Raw genomic sequence first — 21879 nt, 5'->3', positions numbered from 1 at the left:
ACACACACACACACACACACACAACAACAACAACAACAAACCAAAACAAAACAAACAAAACCCCATAATGTCTTTCAGATAAGGGGGTATTTTAAGGGAATATTAATAAATGAACCATATCACAGGATGCACTACGAAAACGGCATTTGAACTGTCCCTGCTGTATAAGTTTAATGACGGAATGAGTGTGTCACCTTTGCCCTTTGTCACAATCTGCGTGTGTGTGCCAAAGCCAGAGGTTGTCTGGTGTCTTTCTCAATTGCTCCTCACCTTACTTTTTCGGGACACAGTCATCACTGAATCTGAAGTCTGCTGATTTATCTAGATTTGCCCCAAGTATCCTGCTGCCTCTGCCTCCCCATTACTGGGATTGTGGGGACACATTGGTGCAGGGCCACAATATGTGACCAAACTAAGGTCCTCATGCTTTTGAGAAGTTCTTTTTCTGACTGCACCATCTGGCCAGCTCTGAAAGCATAGTGTTTATAATCTTCTAATCACTATCTCAATGAAAATATTCTAGGTATCAAAACTGTTTTCAAGAATGGTTGGCAAACACTCACTGGGAACATTGATTTCAGTTTTCCTGTGGCACTTCACATTTACAAACTGGGAGGTGTTATTTAAACAGAATTATGATTTAGTAAGCGGAAAGACAGAGTTCTGTTTATTGTTGCTTGATGTGTTTTGTTAGAAAACAAATAACAACAGCCAAGGGGTTGGGGAGATGGCTCAGCAGTTAAGAGCACTATCTCCAACACCCACTTGGTGGATCACAACTGCCCATAACTCCAGTTCCAGGAAATTCAATGGCCTCGTCTGACCTCCTTAGGCACCAGGCACAGATATACAGAGGTGATGCACAGATATACATGGGAGCAAGTTATTCGTGCACATAAAATAAACTAAAACAGAACAGTAGCCATTAGAACCAAATATTACTATTAATTGAATATGCTTTAGTCTCTTCAACTATTAAACTAGGGTTTAGTAAACTCTGATTAGGGTTAATAAACTAGCTTAACCAGGGTGCTCTTACCAAGTGGATTGCAGCCAACTTTAACGTGAAGAGAAAAAAATGCAGCAAACCATTCATTGAAAAGAAAATGATTTGCTGGGTGTGGTGGCACGCGCCTTTAATCCCAGCACTCTGGAGGCAGAGGCACGCCTTCCGTAGCAAATCCCATGCCAGCCAGGGCCACAGAGTGAGGCCCTGTCTTATTTTATTTTATTACTGGCTCATCTTTACCACATCTTTTGGCACTTGTTAGTGTGCTTTGTAATGTATATTAGCAGTCACCTGTGTATCATGTAAAAATAAGTAGATCATAAGCATCAGGTTATGAAGTAGAACGAATAAAATTTGGTGCCTAAGCGAGACGGTTGTGAAATGAGTGAAGGCAAGCAGGGGCAATAACTTGAAGTCTCACAAGTCAAGGATGGGTCCCCAGCATGGCTTGAAGACTGGGTGCTTGGTGATGTCAAGACTAGAAACACAGGCGGGCCATTAGGAGTCGGGCCTGGGACCCTCTGGTTGAGATGCTCTCTGCTATGCTCTGGAGGATTCCGGGGCTAACAGCTCTCAGCAGGCAGGAGGCTGTTAAAACCATGGGGATAAGCCCGGATTCTCTGAGAGAGCTGAGGGAAATGATCCAGGGAGCTGGCATCCTGAGATTCTCTGGAGCAGGAGCAGCATAATGGAAAACCAGGCCATGGAAGCTGAGGAACCGGTCGCCCAAGCCTATGGAAAGTGTGCCTCACACAGCGTGTCTGTGCGAGGGCGGCAGGCACCGGGAGCTAACTTCAGGAGTTCTGTTTCAGGAAGGAAGGCGTGGTCGGAGGACTCCAGTGCTGGGAAGAGGTGAGCAAGGCTGTACAGAAAGCTCCCGCTGGCCTTGGCAACTCGGAGGTCATTCCGGACTTTGAGGGGCGGGCATAGAAACCAGACCGCAGAAGGCTGGAGAACAAGGGAGTGTGTGTGTGTGTATGTGTGTGTACACGCGCACGCCTGTGTGTTGGGAGGGGCGGGAAGGTGATTCAAGGGACCCGGTGGACACCTGGAGAAAACCAATGCTTGAAGATCGGTTTAGCTACCTAGAGTAAGTGTCCTGGCGGGGAATTGAGCCTCCAGAATCTTATTTTGGGGAAAGTCCTAGAGGGAAGGGGAGGAGGTCTGCAAACACCCTGGGGCGCGGCGTTGCAGCTGGGCTGGTGGTAGTGAGGCACAGAGCGGGTATCCCGGCTGGCATCTGACCCCGGACTGTGTCGCGGCCCCGCGGAGCCCGGGTGGAGCCGGGCTCGCTTCCGGCCGAGGACAGGGCGGCCACCGCGCCCCGTGCTCAGGTTTCCTGCTGGTAGCGCGGCCCAGGGCCTCGGGTAGCTGCGGGTCCTCCAGGTAGTGCGCGATCCCGCTGCGCTGGCCGCTCGTGCCCCGCCAGCCCGGCCACCCGGGCCCTGCTGCGCAGCACTCAGCTCGGTCCCCGGGAGCTGCGGGCTCCTGCCGGGCAGGCACGGGTTGCAAGCGCGGCCTGGTCGGGTCCAGCTCCACGCGCTCGTCCGCACAGGCGTCAGTGCACTGCAGCCTCTGCCCTGTGCGCCCTGCCTGGCGCGGCACCTGCGCTCCAGCCCGGCAGCCAACCCCCATGGCCCTGCCCTCCGAACCGGGTGAGTGCGCACGATGCTGCGCCGCCGACCTTGGGCCGGCGTCCTGCGGGAGTCCCCTGAGAGCGAAAAGATCTGAACCTCCGCAGTGCCCACCCCCAGAGCTTGTCCCCCGTCCTGTGCTGCCTTTCCCTACCCAGCAGTGGCCTGGGCTCCACAGGCCTCCGGTGAGCCTGAAGCGGGTTCCTGGCATAGAACAAATTCGCAAGATTTAGGGATATTAAAGATTCTGGGACTTGCTGGCTATTGAGTTCCTGGACAAGTTTCTAGGTGCCCGAGACCTGTGGGATGTGTTCGGTTGGGGTGGATTTCTACCGGGAGGCAGAGGTGTGGACAGGATGATGGTGTGATGAGTCGTTTGAGGCTCCCCCCCCCTTCTTACCTCCTCTATCACCGCTCAAGGGTGGAGTACAGTTCTCTAGTAGGTTGGTTCCGCCCTTGAACTTCCTGCGTCTGCTTTGTGGGCAGATTTGCTAATGGCTGGTCTAGGTTGGCAGAGGCCTGTCATGTAAGATTGATAGGCACTGGATTGGAGACAACTCCTAACTAGATTGTCCCCGAACTATATGTAGCCGGAAGCTTCTTAGTGATAAATAAGCCAAGTTACCGAGTAAAGGCTGGCAGCGTTGGGTCCAGCATGGTCCTGAGCAGCTGTGGATTAGACTGCAACACTCTAAGAAGACATGCCTGCCTGGATTCAAGGAGTCATGGATGTTGCCATGGAGCCTCTGAGCCGGTGGGAAGGAGTCCCTGTCTGCTCCATCATTAGCTCCACCTCTGGGAGCGACTTGGAGGGCCTTGACTTGCTCTGAAGAGGCTGAGCGGTCGCTGTTCTCTCTAGGTGGGTTGGTGGGATACTCTTAGCCCAGTTCCAGACCTGAAGTCCTGGATACTTAGCAGGCTTTCACCTACATCAAGACATTTTCGAGATAAAATGTTTGCCTTTCTTGCTCTTACTCTTGTGGTCACTCCAGATGGCCTCTAAATCAATCACAGATCTTGACAGTATCTTGGACAGTGCAATGCAGGCTTAGCATTAGGGAGGAATATACTCTTCTCTCCTGAAACATTCGGCGGCCTGACTCTGCTGCCGTACCTTAGCCTGTTTCCTCCACGTGCTGACTGCAGTTCTAGGGCAAGAGACAATGGCTCTGCCTTTCAGTCCCCGGTATGAGGAGCTGATGAGGGTGCAGGCTGATGGCTCGAGTCCAGGAAGTAGCAATAATAGAGGGGGCGACTTCTCCCCCTTCAGATCTGTCTTCACGTTTAAGCTTGGCTTCCGGCTTCCCGTCCTCAGGTGGGAACTGGGAAAGCACCAGCTCCACCATGGTGTTTGATAAACATCAAATAATCAAATAAAAGGAGTCAGTGTCTGTGTGAGACTTTGCATTCATTTTCCTTCTGTGCTCCCTTGTATCTGATATCACGATGATAAAGAAGATAATGATGCTGACAGGTAATACCTACAAAAGACACATGCTGAGCTAAGGATGAGTCTAAACACTTCCCATGTGCTGACCGATTAATCATGGCATCTCATGGCATTGCTATTTTTATTACTCTTCTATTATAGGGAATAAAAAAGCCACGGAAAGTTTCATCATCTGCCCAAGGCCATGTAAACAAGAGGGGGAACAGGATTCAGTGCCGGGTCATCTGACTGGAGTCTGTAATCTTAACCATGCACACAACTGACTCTTGAGATCCCCATAGGGGGATTCTACCTCAACTCAGACCATTCACTCATTCATTGTCTTATGTAAACATCTTTTCAGGGCGCACGTGTGTGCGTGCGTGCTTGTGTGTGCTTGTGTGCATGCTTGTGTGTGTGCGTGTGTGTGCCGAGTGCCTTGGCACTGGGGTATAATCACAGTGAGACAGACGATGTGTGTGGAGATATTTTGCAGGTGCCCAGCTCTTGTCACGCATGTCTCAGGAATGAGAAGGAAACTGGCCCCTCTGGGCAAGCCTGTGTCTTGCTTTTTAGAGAACAGAATGATGTGTTTCATAATGACTCATAATTTGATCCCAGTCTTTGCTGCCATGTAGGGACAATTAAGTGATAAAAGTGAACACTCCCTGGTCTCTGGAGTAGGGGATGCAGGCTTGGGTCTTGTTATCTTAGTTCATCCTGTTATCCTTCCACGAGGGATCAGGAGGGAAGTGAGGAAGCTGGGGAGATGGCTCGGTGGGTAAAGTGCTTGCTGCTCAAGCATGAAAACCTGAGTTCAGATTCCCAGAATCCTCATAAAAATTGGGCACATCAATGCCCATCTGTAACCCCAGCCCTAGGAGGACAAGACAGGCTGATCCTGGGGCCGTCTGGCCAGGCTAGCTAAACAGTGACCAGCTTAATAAAGAGACCTTGTCTCAGAAGGATGTGAGGAACAATTGCGGAAACTGACATCAACCTCTGGCTCTCGTATGTACCGGTGAGTGCACCTGCACACACACATGCACACATGTACAACACACAATGCACACACATACACATGCACACATTCAGAAATGAGACTTTGAGCAAGGGATGAGCGCGGCTCAGTCCACTGAGGCATGTGGGCCACAGAAGCAGCAATTTGCCAGTCTCAGGTAAACCATGAGGTTGAGCATCACAGGTCCTCCTGAGACAGAGTGGACAAGTGTTCATTTAGCCATAAAGGCCCTTGGACATTATTCTGCCCTTGCCATCAGAGCAGAGCTGCCCCATTGCTCTGCCTAGACCTGGAACTGGCTTCACAATTAGCTTGGTCTCAGGATGGCAGCTTTCTCTAAATTGGAAGCCGAAGACCAAGTGGAAGGCGTTTCCTAGCTCTGAGGCCAAGGGTATTAATAGATGTTCTTTCCCATGATGGGATGGCCAGTGAAGTGTGTTCAGTGGCTCTCTTTACTGCAGGACTTCTCACTGATGTATCTGCTAGTAGAAACTGTGGTGCTGGGCTTTGGTGGCGCATGCCTTTAATCCCAGTATTTAGTAGGAGAGCAGGTGGATCTCTAAGTTCAAGGCCAGCTTGGTCTATGTAGTGAGTTCTAGGACAATGGGGACTACATAGTAAGACCCTGTCTAGAAAATAGCAACAACAACAACAACAAAACCAAGCCAAACCAAACAGAAGCTGTATGGAAATCCCTATGAAGGAAGCAGTAGTTTTAGATCTTCTTCCCTTTTGGATTCTATAGACTGCACTTTGTTTAGACCAAGGCTATCTAGAATCCCACTAAAGGCGCAGAATAAAATTACCTGAGTGTGTTGGACTTAGAGTCATGATCACTTTCCTCACATGCCATAGTCTTCCCCAAACGCCCACAGTGAGAATCATTTTTCCATTTGTCTTTTGACAGAGCCGTGTGTGTGTCCAAAGGGCAGAGAAGGTGTCAGAGCTAGAGTTACAAGATGAACATGCTGGTATTGAACTCAAGTCCTCTGCAAGAGCAAGAAGCACTCTTAACCCCTGAGCCATTTCTTCAGCCCCTTGACAGAATAATTTTAAGGGCTTGACTTCCCCTTCCCACATACTATAAGCACACTGAATTATTTAATGAATAAACACGGCTCCGCTTCCAGGTTGTGTGTGGCCTGCTGACTGTACTGTTTATGAAACAGTTGTGTGCACAGGTGGATTGTGATCTCTGGGTTGCTAAAGCACAGCAGGAGGTCATGTGTCAGCCCTGTAATTCTGTTCTGGGCTCCCAGGAGTTGCAGTGTGGGCACAGCAAGGCGCAATCTCTTGACTGGACGTGAGCAGGTGACTCAGGTCCAAGACAGGGCCACAGCTAGCCAGCTGGTAAACAACTGACCTGTGCTTCTGGGCTCATCGCTTCAGGATTGAAGCAGCACTATAGAAATAGCCATCTCACTCAGGGGACTTTCCTAGACCCACACAGTTTGGTGAGGTCGCTGGAAGGCTTCTTCACTTTCCTAAAGGGCTTGTGTATACCTTTTATGTCTGTGTTGTCCTCTGTGGATCACTTGTGAAAAGACAGTTATAGAATCCAGCCGTGCTTTGGGACGCTACTGTGAGTAGGGGTAAGGAAAGGAGGGCCCAGGGTGAACTTGGTCGGGCCAGGTTTGGGGTGCTTCTGTCCTGTGTGTGAGTGTGGTGTGTGTATATGCATGTATAGGAAAGAGAGACAGAGACACAGAGAGAGGGTTGAAGGGAGTCTGGCAGCGCTTGTTAGCTGTCCAGTCACCTGGATGTGTGGTTTCTCTTAGGAAGAGGAGGGTAGGCTTTTCACCTCAGCTGCCTGCCCTTCTGTCGCCTGCTTCTGTGTGGAGGCCTCTTATTCTGGGCTCTGTTCTTTTCTGGTCAAGGAGGAAGCAGTTCATAGTCCTTTCCTCTTTTTTGAGGGGGAGGGAAGGAGGAGGAGGTATTGAGCTCCGGGTTGTCTGTCGACTTGTAGTGTGCTTTCAGGAGGATTGTTTTGTTTGACGGAACTTCTGAGAGCAGGCAGAACAGTCCCTACTGTAGATGAATTCCCTTGATGAGGGGAGCCCTATTGTCCCATCAGGCCTAAAGTGGGATTCATACAGGAAGCAGCCAAGGTGATGGCATCACCAGTCCCAGCTCAGCTTTCATTGGAGCCTGGGCGTTGGAGGGAGGGCAGCTTATCTTGTGTGGCTGCCCAGGAGGGCAGCGGTGCTGGCTGCTTTCATTTCTTCTGGTGAAGGCTGGGAGCAGCGCCAGGACAGGGTGTTCAGGATCCTACACCCATTCTGCCTTGGATAACCAGCATTACCTGAGGCCTTTAGGGCTTTTGGAAATTTTCCACTTGCATTTCGTATTCACAGGAGAATTTCCAGCCCAGACTTTGCCTGCTCACAGATATGCAAAGCAGAGACCTCCCACCCCAGCCACAGCAGGGAGGACTCAGCTAGCTGCTCCAGCCCTGACTCAGCTCCAGGCAGCACAGGCAGCTCGCCGCCTGTGTGGCATCCTTAGACTCATTTATGGAGACACCAGGCTCAGGTCTGTAACGCGGGTTCTGCATCAAGGTTCTGGCAGGAGGAGGTAACAGGTTTGTTAGTGTAGGGAAGGGTTTTGGTGGTATTGGGCCACATTTCCGGGGGTTGTTGGGGGGGGGTGGTTCTTAGTGCTGTGCAAAGTTGCTGTTTGTTGAAACTGGTGGTGTTTGAGACTTTCTAACTCCTGGGCAATTAATTGTTCAGGCTCACGAGCGGGTGCTGTGTGAAGCAACAAGATAAGCTGTATCGTTAGCCGACTGATGCTGGCAAATTCACAGTTAAGTCTTACAAGCCTGCTGGCTTCAGTTGGCAAACGGTTGAAAGCCAAGCATGATGGGGCAGCTGCAGCTGAATGAACTCTACTTGGCATTAGCAGAGTGGGCTTTTCTTGGCAAGACCGGCCTGGCAGGTGTTAGTGGCTGGAGAGGGGAGGGATGGCGAGGGTCTGTCTAGGATGACCAGAAGGCAGCAGATGTGCTGCGGGGGTTGAGGCCCACTGAGATCCATTCGCAAGCCTGGGACCGCAGAAAACCTGGACCAAAGTCCTCATCAGTGTGTGGGATGCTCATCAGAATTCTTTAGTTGATTCATGCAAATTTAAAAGAAAAGGCTCTGGGTGGGAGGGGCCAGGAGGGAAGAGGTAACGTGGGGAAATGACCAAAGTACATCACATACATGTATGAAAATCACATAACGAAACCTGTTATTTCACACAATGAATTTACACTAATAAGAATTAAAGAGAGAAAAAGGAAAGGGTCCTACGGGGAAGCACTATTCCACAATCCTGGAGTCTTGTGTGCCCTGTAGACCTGGGGAAGGTGGATTCTCCTCCATCAATGCTCTTAGGCTCCGCCTAACCAGGAGCATGTATCTTCTCTTGGGGCCCAGTATGAGGGAGGCAGGTTCAAGCTAAGGAACAGGGGAGGATCAAGTATAAGGTAGGTGCGTGACGAAGAGTACGTTTGATTGACTTCAGTAAGTCAACAGAGCTTCAGGGATGAAGATGGTGGGCTGTGGCGGAAGAAGCCTCGGGCATAAGGACTATTCCAAATGCTCCTCCGTGCGGGGGGGGGGGGCGGGGGGGTGTCCAGAGCGGTGTGTCTGGCTCAGGTTATTTGCATCTGTGGAGGGGGTGGTTGTACGCAGGAGGGTCTCTGTGGTACAAACTTCTTTGAGCCAGTATTCTTCTGTGTGGGTCAGGCAGGAGAGGACCCATCAGTCAAATCTTGGAGGAAGAAGTTTGACTTACTTTCCTCTCATAGAGTCTTAAGACCATCCATTTTCTTTCTATTATCGTAGTATCCTAAAAAATGAAATTAGCCGTGTGTAGTGTTACACACTTTTAAACGAACACTCGGGAGGCAGAGGCAGGCAGATCTCTGTGAGTTCAAGATTGGCCTGGTCTACACTACAAGCTCCAGACCAACCAAGGCTACACAGTGAGCTAAAAAAAAAAAAATGAGAATAAAAAATGAAATTATAGTGGCATTAATTATTAAAATAAGATATCCCAGCTGGGTATAGCCATTTATACATTATAATCCCAGAACTCAGGAAGCTGAGGCAGGAGGATTGCTGCAAATTTAAGGCCAGCTTGGACTAGAGTGAATATCAGGTTAATCTGGGCTATATCACAAGATTCTATCTTAAACAAAAACAAAGCAACCCAAACCAAAGCAGCTATCCCCTGTGGTCTGGTTGTTTTGAGTGTGTAACACTCCTATGGCATCTGGTCGTTTTCAGTGTGTAACACTCCCATAGCCCTAATCATAAGGGGATGCATGTTTTTCTTTTTCTTTTTCAAGACGAGGTTTCTTTGTGTAACAGCTCTGGTTATTCTGGAACTTGCTCTGTAGACCAGGCTGGCCTCGAACTCACAAAGATACACCTGTGTCTGCCTCTAGAATGCTGGGATTAAAAGTGTGTGCCACCACCGCTCAGCTAAGGGAATGCATTTTTATATCTTTGTAATCAAAACACAGCACAGTTTTGTATTTTAATTCTTTATTTACCGTTCACAGGATCTTTAAAATGTGGCTACTCCTGTTCCTTCCTTAGTTCAGGTTATTTCCTTGCTCTGGCAGAACTGTGTCTGCTGTCCTTTATCTGGGTCTCTCTGTGTCTGCTTCAGAGATGTGACATGAGGTTTGGGATACTGCACTTGACTGATGGCCTAGGAGCTGGGGGACAAGGGTCTCACTTTGTCCTTGCTTGCCTTCCAAGCCTGCATCCTCCCTATCACCTTCATCTTGAGCCTCTGCTCTGACAACCCCCAACCACACACATGGCCAGTTCTGTTCCTCTTCCTCCTCCTTGCAGGGGACAGGCTTCTGCTTATTCTTGGCTGATGTGCTATCCCTGGCTACTCGCTGGACCCTCATGGTTGGATGCTGGGTGGTCCTTCCCCTCTGTCTTCCTTAGACTGAGAGGCCCAGGAAAGACACATTCCTGGGGTGTGGGGAGGGAGGAATTTGGTTTCAAAATCAAGACCACAGACATGGCTCTGACTGCCCAGTACCAACCAATTTTCTTCCTTCCTGTTCATCATGAATTAGCCCTACACGCTACAGAGAAGACCAATGTACTGAGCCTCCAGCACAGGAAATCTCTCCACTACCTAGAATTACGCCACTTACAGTAAGAGGGCTCTAGAGACCATTTACACCGTCCCTTAATCGCACAGATGAGAAAAATTGGAGGCCTCAGAGCAAATGACCCAAAATGGCCTAATGAACCCTCTCCTCTAATTGCTTCCCCATCCCACCCTCATCTAACCTAGCCGACAAAATCACCCTCTCTTCAAACAACCTTAAAGAAACTGGTAGTGGGTGGGTGGGGATACCCCCCAGCTCCCCTCCTCCCTGGCACCTTACAAAACTTCTGGGGAAGTATCTGGGCTGTTGATAAGGTGAATTTACCCAGTGAATATGCTCAGGACAGTGAGGAAGAAGGGGGGAGGGAAGGGGGAGAAAGGACAGGAAGATGGGAGAGAGGGAGAGAGGGAGGGAAGGAAGGAAGCAGCAATATTAAAGAGAGGCGGATGGGGAAAGCTTCTTCTTTTAGGAAGTGAATTATAGGTGGTGGTGGCACATGCCTTTTATCCCAGTACTTGGGAAGCAGAAGCAGGTGAATCTCTGTGAGTTCGAGGCCAGCCTGTTGTACATAGTGAGATCCAGGACAGTCAGAGCTGTTACACAGAGAAAACCTGTCTTGAAAACAAAAAACAACGCAAAAAAACAATGAAGTGAATTACCAGCTGAGTGAAGGATGTTACTGCTTAAAACCTTGATGTATGTTCAGTGTCCTGTTAGACAGTTCTGGAAGGTTGGGGGCGGGAACTTGGGATTGTGGTCTCTTGAGTCCTTTTCAGCTCAAGGTCTCACTTCTTGAATGACAGGGCTCCTGGGTATCCCCAGGCTGTGCTGAAGCTCACTGCTGGGTCTGAGCTTGGGCCTTCCCTCTTGGGGAGCAGGTGTGAACCGGATGGTGGTGCGGCAGGCCTGGCGGGCCCCGGCAGTCTGGAAAAGGGTTGTTCCGAACCCTCTCCTGATCCTCTCTATTTTGGAAGTGAAGTTAGGAGGGTGGGGCTGCCCATTCCCACACTTTTGAGAACCGGAGAAGCCTAGATGATTAGTCTGTCCTTTGATTTCCGACATTTGCTGCTTATGAAATGTGAGCCGCCCTCTGCACTTCACACCCACTTACTAATGAAACTAGTTTTGAAATCTGGTCTGCTGAGCTTGCTCTGGGAATCCATCTCCATATCCACAGCTGATTCAAGGACCAGGCCTGGGGTCAGCGGCCTGGGCTTCACTCTGGGGACTCAGGACATCCTCAAAGCCAGGAAGGCTCACATTTGGTCTTTCTTTGCCAGCCGAGATGCCGCGCCAGTTCCCCAAGTTGAACATGTCCGATTTGGACGAGCAAGTTCGGCTGTTGGCGGAGAAGGTGTTCGCTAAGGTGCTCCGAGAAGAGGACAGCAAAGATGTCATGTCCCTGTTCACTGTCCCTGAGGACTGTCCCATCGGGCAGAAGGAAGCCAAGGAGAGAGAGCTCCAGAAGGAGCTCGCAGAGCAGAAGTCCGTGGAGACGGCGAAAAGGTTTGTTCCCACGACCCAGCTTTCATGTGTGTAGAGTGTGTGACCTGAGTTGGGGCATCTGAGGGAGAAGATACGTCCCTGGGTCTTCTGATGCTTTCTTAATCAAAGCCACTTAACTCACTAGGTATTTACTGAAGGATGCCTTGCTGCCTCTGCCTATGTGAAAAGACCAAAGCCACCGTTCTGCTGTTAGTGCGTGTTGTATTCGTGCAGATTCATGTGTGTGCAAGAACATACATGTGGGGTATGCAGCATGTGTGTGACCTACATGTGGAGGCCAGAGGTCAACCTCAGGTGTTGTTCCTCATAAACTATCTACCTTGTTTTATATTGAAAGATTTATTTATTTTAATTTTAAGTTACGTGTAGGCATGTGTGTCTACGTGTGGGCATGTGCCTGAGTGAGTGAGTGTGGGTGCCTGAGGAGCCTGTCTGATCCCTTGAACTATAGACAGTCATGAGCTGCCTAGTGTGGCTTTTGTCCTCTGGGAGAACAGCATGCACTTTTAATTGTCAGCTATCTCTTCAATCCCAACATCTACTCCTGTGTGTGTGTGTGTGTGTGTGTGTGTGTGCGCGCATGTGCTGGAGTATGCACACAGGTGCTTGAAGAGGCCAGAAGAGGGTGTTGGCTCCCTTGGATCTGGAGTTACGGTTCCTGTTTGAGACAAGCCCTCTGAAATAGCAGTGTAAGACTTTAACTGCTGGAACCCCTCTCCAGCCTCCACCTTGTTTTTTTTTTTGGGGGGGGGGTGGTGTCTCTCACTGAGACCTGGGGCTCTCTGATTAAGATAGACTGGCTGACCAGTGAACTCCAAGGACCTGCCTATCTCTGCCTCCTGTGTGCTGGGAGTATACATGTTGAATACCAGGCCCAATTGTTTATATGGGTTCTGGGGCTCAGAGCTCAGGACTTCATGATTGTGCTGTGGGCACTTACCAACTGAGCTGTCTCCCAGGCTCCCCTGCGGCTATTATGGCAGCAGGTTATAGGTGGAAGCACACACTGTTTTCATGCAGCCTTCCCTCTGAGGGAATTTGCGGAGCTCGGTCAAACACCAGTTTTACTTGTTTCCAGTTTTTCTCAGCATGCTCTCTCTCTGCTGAGCATGTGTTGGGACCGAAGGTGTCACAATGTGTACTATAGATAAAGTTTCTACCCCATGAGCTTACACTGGGTGGGGACAAGAATTAAGTAACTGTACAAATTAATAAAGAAATGACAAGTTACGATAAGGACAGGGCTAGTCTGAGTCTAACCAGAAGACTGAAGCCACCCAAATACTGGAAGTAGGATTATAGTGTAAAGATCTGGCTGTCTGGCTGGTGGAGATGGAGAATACAAACAGAGGAGAGCTTTGCCCTCCAGGACACACAGTAGAGGGTAGTCACCACCTCTAGGTGAGACCTGCAGTACAAAGATGGGATATAGCTGCATCTGGAACTGGGATCACCTGGGAGAGCTGGACTAGGCAGTAGCTGAGCGCTGCCTTCAGGGCCAACAATGCAGGCCAGGATTCTGTCCCTAGCGTTACCCTTCCTGGAGCCTCTGTGTTCTTACAGTCTCTGCCATTGGCCAAATCCAGTTCAGAAGGCAGACGACACCCTGGGAAAGAGAGGAGAGGGCACAGACTAGATGGAAGACGAGCGGTCTAAGAGAGGCATTAGTACTATGATGTAGGCAGATCAGGAAGTGTGTGTATGTGGGGGGACCATTGAGAATGAAAGTGCGCTATTTAAAGATGGGGTGGTTGAGGCTGGTTTTAGTTGATATTTCAAGTCTAGCTGTGGTTTGGCACATGGCAGCCTGACAGGTAGACGGGCCACCCAGAGCCATGGGCTCTCACACCTTCGGGAAGCCCGTCCAGTCAGAGAAAGCAATCCTCTGCCCTGTGGCTGGAGTGAGCAGGGCCCCATAGGCTAGCCTTGTGCTCCTAATAAACAGTAGTCTCAGGGCCGGGCGGTGGTGGCGCACGCCTTTAATCCCAGCACTCGGGAGGCAGAGGCAGGCAGATCTCTGTGAGTTCGAGACCAGCCTGGTCTACAAGAGCTAGTTCCAGAACAGGAACCAAAACCACAGAGAAACCCTGTCTCGAAAAACCAAAAAAATAAAAATAAATAAATAAACAGTAGTCTCAGGGAAGAGCAATGGGGAAGTTCTCATTTTCTTACTTTCCTGGGCAAGGAGAATTATAGAGAAATAAGACTTCCTGGAGTCACTAGCAGGGCTGTTAGCAGGGTACCTCTCTGTCCTGCACCCCACAGTGCAGGGTACCTTAGAACTTAGAACCCTCATTGAACACCCCTCCGGAACAGACTCTCACAAGGTCCTCATTTCACTTTTTTTTTTTTTTTGAAGCATGGTCCCATGTAGCCCAGGTTAGCTGTGAGCTCTTGATTCTCCTGCTTCCACCCCTTAAGTTCTGATGTTACAGGCGTGAGCCACCATGCCTGGTTTATACGGCAGTGGGAAGGGAACCCAGGGTTTTTTGCAAGCTCTAAGATGGAGCCATATCCCTAGCACAGAAGTCCTCCTCTTTGAAAACAAGCCCTACTTCATTTTTCTTGGCAGGATAGGATTCTGGAATTTCCATGGAAGGATGAGGTTGATATTTGTATAAAGAGGCAGGGGCAGAGTTTCAGCATCTGTAAGATCAGTCTCTATTTTCCTCAGATGTGCCTGAGCCCTTGAAGGAAGGAGCCATCACCACCACTGAGTGCCCTTGGCCCCAGACCTCCTGCCATGTTCATCCCTGCAAAGTAAAAGGAGTCAGACTGTGGCGTCCCTTGTCTACACTGCCCTGGCATCACAAGGGCTGGCTCCGGGGCTGAATGCTCGGCAGAGCCTTATGTGTGCTATGAATAGGGCATTCTGGGCCCTCATAATGAAAGCAGGAGTCCCTGGCATTCTGGGCCTTCGTAATGAAAGCAGGAGTGAGTCCCTGGCATTTGGTATTACCAAACATAATAAGTGTCTGAGGCAAGTTTCCACAGACATCTTCAGAGGGAGCCTGCACTTTCCCACCAGAGCCCAGGCTCAGAGCAAAATAAAAGCTTTGTTACTCTTGATCCAAATGGCACTCTGTGGTCTCCAGAGAGCTCACAGCAAATGCTCCAGAAATGTATCCTGTTTTTTCCCCGCTAGGTGGAAGTTTCCTGATTTGTAGCCATCTGATTCCCTAACTTGGGCACTGCATCTGCCTCTCACTTCCCCAGGGTGCAGCCCAGGCCTTAGCCAGGCTAGAGACCAGAGAGAGTCAGCAAAGAAAAGGTGTCCTGCCTCCCCATTGCCACCATGCACAGGGCAGCCGGGTTCTGCCACTTGCTAGCACGCTCTGTGACTCAGGGCGAAGAAAGAAACCTCGCTGGGCCTCAGGTTCTTCCACATCTAAAAAGGGGCGATGACAATGGCCAGTCTTTATGGGACAATTTGAAGAATGATGGAATTAGCATATGCTTGCATGCCTAGGTCATAGTTCACCATGTAAATATTGCCACCCGGCTTCTTGCTGCTGAGATGGGTAGAATGGCACCCACTGCTGCCGGATGCTAATGATGAGCCAAGTCCTAGGCCTCCTGGTTTTGCATGCCTTCCTTCTTCCTCATACTAAGCCTGCAGTGGAAGCTTCTGGTGTCCCAACGAGGCTGACTAGGCAAGTAGAGCTCCCAGGGGTTGACTAGACTTGCACAAGGGACTCAGTAAGTGACAGGACACATCCTGTGACCCCACAATTTACCCAGGACACTGCCCTGCTCTCTGAGTGATACTTGATGCTGCTCCCCGGGATGTAACCGCTGCTTCTGAACGATATGAAGAGGACAGCCAGACATAGCTTCATTTCTGAAAGCCACCTGGGCCCTAGACTGTTTATCAGATGTCCCAGGGACCCCTGGGGCTGAGTTCATTCACATGAGGTTTGTCTCTTCACTGCTTACTAGAGGTGCCTTTATGTAGCCATTCAGAAACCATCATCTCTGGGGAAGATAGCTTCCCAGCTCCTCGTCCGTCCATCGGTGATCCCTCCCGGTGTTCTGAGATAAGAGGTAGCCAGGAGCCTTGGGACACAGGCCAGTCAGCAGCAGCAGGTCTCCAGGTCCCCAGCCAATGAGCCTGTATTTCCAACTATGACACAAAATGCGTCTTCTAGTTTGGGACACACCCCTGCCCCATCCGTCTGCTCTGCAAGCCAGTGGTACCCACAGAAGGCTTTTCTTATGGAGCCATCTTTCTTCTCTTATTTAAACAAAACAAAACACCTACAACTCTTAAATCTAATACAGAGGCACAAGACGGAAGCTGAGCTGTGAGCAGAAAAGATGAGCGCCCGTCACTTGGTAGCCTGCCATGGAGGACTGCCAGCTCTTGGAACAGGGCCGGGTCTAGACACAGTCCTGGTGGAGCTCGGGACCAACGCAAGGCTGCTCAGAGAAGTTCTAATTATATAGGTCAGGCCCAGATCTGTAACCAGCAAGACCACTCCTCAAGGGCTGGCTGCCTCTGACCGTAGCTAGGCTTCTGCTAGGCAGGTGGGTGGGTGGGTGGGGGTCTAAAGGAGGGAGGGTGGGTTGCCTTTGAAGGTCAAGTTAGGAGGCGAACCCAGCCTGGAGGGCTCCGGACTTGCCAGAAGGTCGTTGATCCCTTTGAGGCACTCACACGTGTTTCCTAGCATGTAGAAGGCACAGCTTACAGAAAGCCTTAGGAAAAAAAAACCAGAATTGTTAAACAAGCAGACTTTTTTCTTCAAGGAAAGAAAATGACGGGTGCCTGTTCACCCAGAAGGCTGAGTGGATGTTGTCTAACAACCTGGTGATCTTTTGCTATTCTACGGAGCCAGCCTTCCCGAATCCCCCAAATCCTGAGCACTGTTTAGACCCTAGTCTGGAACTGTGTCTCTCAATAAATAGAACTAACTCATCCTTACGAAAGAGTCCCCAGGTACTCTTCATTCTCAATTAATAGAACCCGTCTTTAAACCCTTCCTCCCTGCCCGGATGCCAGAGCACTGTTTCTCTGTCAGTAAAACTCAGTCTTTTCTTTTTTTCTTTTTTTGGATTTTTTTCTTTTTTAATGTTTTTATCGAGCTATATATACATTTTTCTCCACTCTGCTTCCTTGCTCCCCTCTCCCTTCTACCCTCTCCCTGACCCCACACTCCCAATTTACTCCGGAGATGTTGTCTTTTTCCCTAGTAGAACTTACTCTTATGCTAAAGGTCACAGGTGTTTGCTACAGGGACGTTCTTTGCCAGGGACTTCCAATGTAGGCATCCTGAAGCTTTGTTGTGATAACTGTCACCAGGAGACCTTTCCCCCAGTTTTACTGTGTTTAAATGTGTAAAAACAATAAACAACTTGGTCAGATTCTAGACGTCTTTGACCCAGTACTGGCTAAAGTGCTGACAAGAATTTTATTCTTAACCTCACCTGACCCCAACACTAGCAGAGTTCACATCCTACTAATGCGTGTACTGGAACTCAGCCAAGTTTGAGGACGACATGGGAAATGTCTGAGCAACCTGTGTGCGGGGAGAGTGCTTCCATCTCTCCTCTTTCTCTTTCTGCCTTTCCCTCCTTCTCTTTTACAGCTGTCCTGAGATCACGCATGTGCCGTTCAATCTGTAATTCACTGGGTTTGGGTGTATTTACTCTAATGTCACCAGTATTGTGATCAGTTTGAGAATATATTATTATTATTATTATTATTTACACTTAATTTAATGAATTAGCTTTGTTTATTTGAGACAGGGCTTTGCTCTGAATCCCTGGTTGGTTTGGTTATGCAGCCCAGGCTGACTTCAAATTCATGACAATCCTCCTACCTCAGCCTGCCCCAGCATTCCCTGCTGGAATTAGGTGCACACAGCAAAGCCTAGCTTTAATTATGTGTGTGTGCATGTATGCACAAACAATATATATATATATATATATATATATATAGTTTGTATATATATAGTGTGTATATATATACATACATACAATATACAACATATATATGTACAATATACAATATATATATTGTATATATGAATAAATGAGAGAGGGGTGTCTTGCTATGAGACCCACACTGCCCTTGGTCTATGGTCCTTCTGTCTCAGCCTTTTGAGTACAGGGATTACAGATATGAACCACCATGTCCAGGCTTTGAACTTAGAGATCATTCCCAGAAGAAACCTGATGCCCTTGGCCTGCCACCTTTTAGATCCTCCCACCTCCTCTCTCTTCTTATTTTAGAACATGTTCTAATAAGCATGTCTTGCTTTTCAGTACCATGGAAGATTTGAATAAGAAAATTAAGAATGTGGATTTTAGTGGCCTGAGCCTGTCTTTTGGTTTGTGACAGGAATATGATCAAAGGAGAATTAAACAAATGAAATGAACTAATACACGTGATAAGCCAGCATGGTGCTGGGAGCATCTCCCGGCATTTGTTACTGTTTTGTTTGGTACTCGGCAGGGAGGGAGGAGACAGTGATTCTGAAAACGGATACAAGGACTGGACACCTGGAAGTCTAGGGACACAATGTTGCTAAAATCATGACTGAATAGCATGAGAATGACCTGAGTCAGACAGGAACAATTTCAAGTGATGTCTTGTGTGCCCTGACCAATGGCCCAGGATTTAAGGATTTCACTGAAGAATTCCTTGTACAATTTTTTTTGATGCTTAGTTCACTTTTTCTTGTCATTATTTTATTTATTTTTTTAATCTTTTTTATTTATTTATTTATTTATTTTTGTTGAAACAATTTCTGCCTCCTCCCCGCCTCCCATTTCCCTCCTCCTCCCCCCACTCCTCTCCCCCTAACCCCACTTGTACAATTATTTTTGAAGAGTCAGAACATAAAGGGGCAGGCTTAGGGGAAGCATTTGGCTCTTTAGAACAGCTGCCTCCCAGAGAATGTTTTGAGTAAAATCGATAAATGGGATTTTGTTATAAATTGAGCATAGTGCAGCTGAAGTGCCATTAAATTATTTTGTCTTATAAAGCTTACTAAACCAGAGTCCATAATTTTTAGATCACAGTTATTGACAACACTTTATTTGAAACATCCAATTCATCTGCTTTAACGCTGAAGAACAGAGATTGTAATATTTACTATAAAAGGCAGTAAAAGGGGCCCGGGGAGATGGCATCCTTTTTAAGTGCCTGCTGTTTAAGCTGGCAATCCCGAGTTTGGCCCTAAGCACCTATATGAAGAAGGTGGACGTGATTGTGTGCACCTCCAGTCACAGATCTGCAAGGGTAGAGGTAGGAGGATCCCCGGCTTTGCTGGTTCTCCAGGTTCAGTGAGAGAGACTCTGTCTCAAAAGCTAAGGTGGAGATCCATTAAGGAGGACAACTGATGTTGACTTCTGGCCTCCACATGTGCACACACACACATGCATGTGCATACCTACCTCACACATATACATACACATGAGCATGCATATACATACTTACAAAGTAAATACATAAATAAGTTGCAGTAAGGGCTATTTCACTCTGACCACTGGGGTCTTTCAGGAAGAAGACAGCTGGGAAAAGTGTTGAGGCTGGGGAATAGTGTTGAGACAAATGGGGCCTGTCCTTGGTCAGGCTGGGAAAGGAGGACAAAAAGTAGCTTTCTGGTGCCTCCAGTGCATCTGAGTCTGTGGAAGTGCAGAAACCTGCCCCTCTCAATGGCATGCAGAGCGTGCTATTAGTCATTCTTTGCTGGCTGCTGCCTCCAGGATTTAGAGTATTGCTTTCCATCTAGAGGTGCAGGGATCACTGGAATGAACGGGTATGCTGCAGGGATGAACCCAAAAAGCCTGCCATTCTGAGAAGCCCCCTCTCTCTTCCTCTGTCCCTGTTGCTCTATTGTTCCCAAGCCCAGTCTGGATTAGGTGTCTCCTCTGGGATCTCAAAATATCCAATGACATGACCACATTGCATGATGAACATTCGTCCAACTTTCCGGGGCCATCTCTGTGATCCTAGCAAACCCACAGAATCTGGGGTTCTGTTTGATGTACCTATCATTACCCAGGACCTCAGAGGTTTAGAAAGTGGGGTCATGAGTGGCCCCTTGTTTCACTGCATTTCAGAGGGCTTGGTGAGAACTTTGCTTTGATTCTTCTACTTGGCTAGCTGGTCTTGGACGGATGAACAAGAGCAGAGGCTTTGGACGGCTGTGAGAAGACCCTCCATGCAGACAGACTTCTGGACTTGGGTGTAGTATGTGAATCAGATACTATCGGAATGGGCAGAGGAGGAATGGGGACATGATGAATGGCCCCTGCCAAGGGCTGTAGCCCAGGTGGGGACACTAGGCTGGTACTGGGGGATAACGTACCAGCTTGCCCTACTGTCTTAAGAGCCAGGCCAGCAAGAAGCTCCCTGTGGCCCATGAAGATAAAGCTCCTCCCAAGCCCAGGCCTCAGACCTGGTATGGAATCAGTGCCTGCACAGTGGCTCACCCTGACAGCTCCTTGGTGAGCAGGGTATTTCTGCCAGGTGGCTGGAGGAAGGAAGGAGCAGGCCAGCAGTGCCAGAGTGAGCTGACTAACCCTGGCACCCTAGAGGCTAACACAAGGCATAACAGGTGGGCTGTGGACAGACAGTTAAGTCCCTGGCAATGAAGTGCCTTATATTAGTGACAACAGGTCACACTTTGTTTGACTCTGTGGGTGTTTCTATGTCTTGCATCAGCCTAGCCAGGAACAGGTGTTTGGTAAGTGCTCGTTGAATGTTGATCTTTCAGAAATGAAGGGCTGGGTGCATAGTCTTTCAAGTCTTCCCGCGAGAGACCTTATGGTTCTCTAAGTCTGTTGAAGGTCTTGGTGCTTCTGTGTGACTTGTTGTTACTGTGGCACATGTAGGGCTCGTACAGCCTTGTGAGGAAAGAGTGTGTATTTGGCATATGTGCGCACCCACATACACACATGTGTAGATACTAGTAGACGTGTCTACGGTTTACTGAAGGCAGAACTAGTCAATCAATTAATTACTCTTGTGTGCATGTGTGGGTGTGTGTAGAGGCCAGAGGTCAGGTATCTTCCTTTGTGGCTCTCTGCCTTATTTTTTTTTAGACACTGGCTCTTACCGGCCCTAGACTCACCAGTTGGCTTGCAAACCCCCAGGATTCACCTAATTCTGCCCCCAGGGCTGGGACAGGCATGTTTCACCAACTCCCGGATTGTGTGAGGGCACTGGGACCTGAACTTAGGTCCTCACGCTTGTGTGGCAGTCACTTTATCCTTGGGACGTCTCTCCACACCCCATACGCAGAATTTTTTCAATGTCTCTCTCGGCCACGATGTTGCACTCTGATCTCCAGACTCCGTGCATTAGGCTGTTACTCCTGCGATTGCCTGCAGAAAAGGCATCACGTGACGTGAAGGTGGGGAGGTTGTCAGTGGACTGGATTTAATTGCAAAGGCTGTCAAAACAACGCTTGTCCAGGCTAAGCACAGAGGGGGAAGTCAGAGAGACTGGGAACATAGAATGCTCAGGAGTTTCCTGACTGAAGACAGAGCTCTCCTCAAGGATCAGAGTGAGCTCTGCAGGGGCCAAGGTGACCTCTGGCCAAGTCCCCAGGGAACTGGGGATCTCAGTCTTCACGGTCATGCAGAATTGAATTCTGCCAACGACCGGACTGATCTTAGAAGAGAATTCTTCCCGGAAAGCCCAATGTAGCCCGTGTCTGTTTTGGCCTTTGATGGCCTGAGCTTGGAGCCCTGACAATCCCAGTTCACCTTCTCACAAACAGGACTGGGGCGTCACAAATGGGCATTGATTCAAGTTGTCAAGTCTGTGGCAATGTATTATATAGCAGTAGACAATAGCGTTTCTACCCCCAGATGCCAGCTCAGTGAGTAGTCCATGGTGATTCCATCCCTCACCCTGCATCTCTCCAGGATGGTAGTCTTGAGTAGGTGGTCCTGGACTTGTAAGTGTGAACTCTCAGCCTGTGGACATTTTTGTATGACAGTCTGTCTCATGTAGCCCAGGCTGTCCTTGAACTTGCTGACTATCATACAATGTCCTTTAACTCTGATCCTTCTATTCTTACCCCTGGATTATAGGTGTGTGACGTGATGCCTGATTTATGTAGTACTGGGGATTAAATTCAGGACTTTGATAAATTCTAGGGAAGTACTCTATCAACTGAGTCATATCCCCACCCATGTGTG

General features: G+C 48.9%; 1 protein-coding gene across 5 annotated transcripts in view; it reads left to right on the top strand.

Annotated features, from left to right (window-relative positions):
- The first annotated feature begins 1735 nt into the window (after positions 1 to 1735).
- Ampd3 (adenosine monophosphate deaminase 3) overlaps positions 1736 to 21879 on the top strand; it is a 49059-nt gene continuing 28915 nt past the window's right edge. The window contains exons 1-2 of one of the 5 annotated variants that reach the window (XM_057778457.1): positions 1736 to 1861; positions 11499 to 11724. In XM_057778457.1, coding sequence (XP_057634440.1) covers positions 1744 to 1861; positions 11499 to 11724 — 344 coding nt within the window. In that variant the 5' untranslated portion in view covers positions 1736 to 1743. Of the gene's footprint in view, positions 1862 to 1959; positions 2100 to 2204; positions 2665 to 7182; positions 7202 to 7344; positions 7626 to 11498; positions 11725 to 21879 lie in introns of those variants that run through there. The other 4 variants (XM_057778460.1, XM_057778458.1, XM_057778461.1 and 1 more) reach the window with 4 other exon arrangements.

This window comes from Chionomys nivalis, chromosome 8 (assembly GCF_950005125.1).
Source record: "Chionomys nivalis chromosome 8, mChiNiv1.1, whole genome shotgun sequence".
Classification (NCBI taxonomy): domain Eukaryota; kingdom Metazoa; phylum Chordata; class Mammalia; order Rodentia; family Cricetidae; genus Chionomys; species Chionomys nivalis.
The sequence above is the reverse complement of the archived record's forward strand: the minus strand, read 5'-3'. Positions and strand labels throughout refer to the sequence as shown.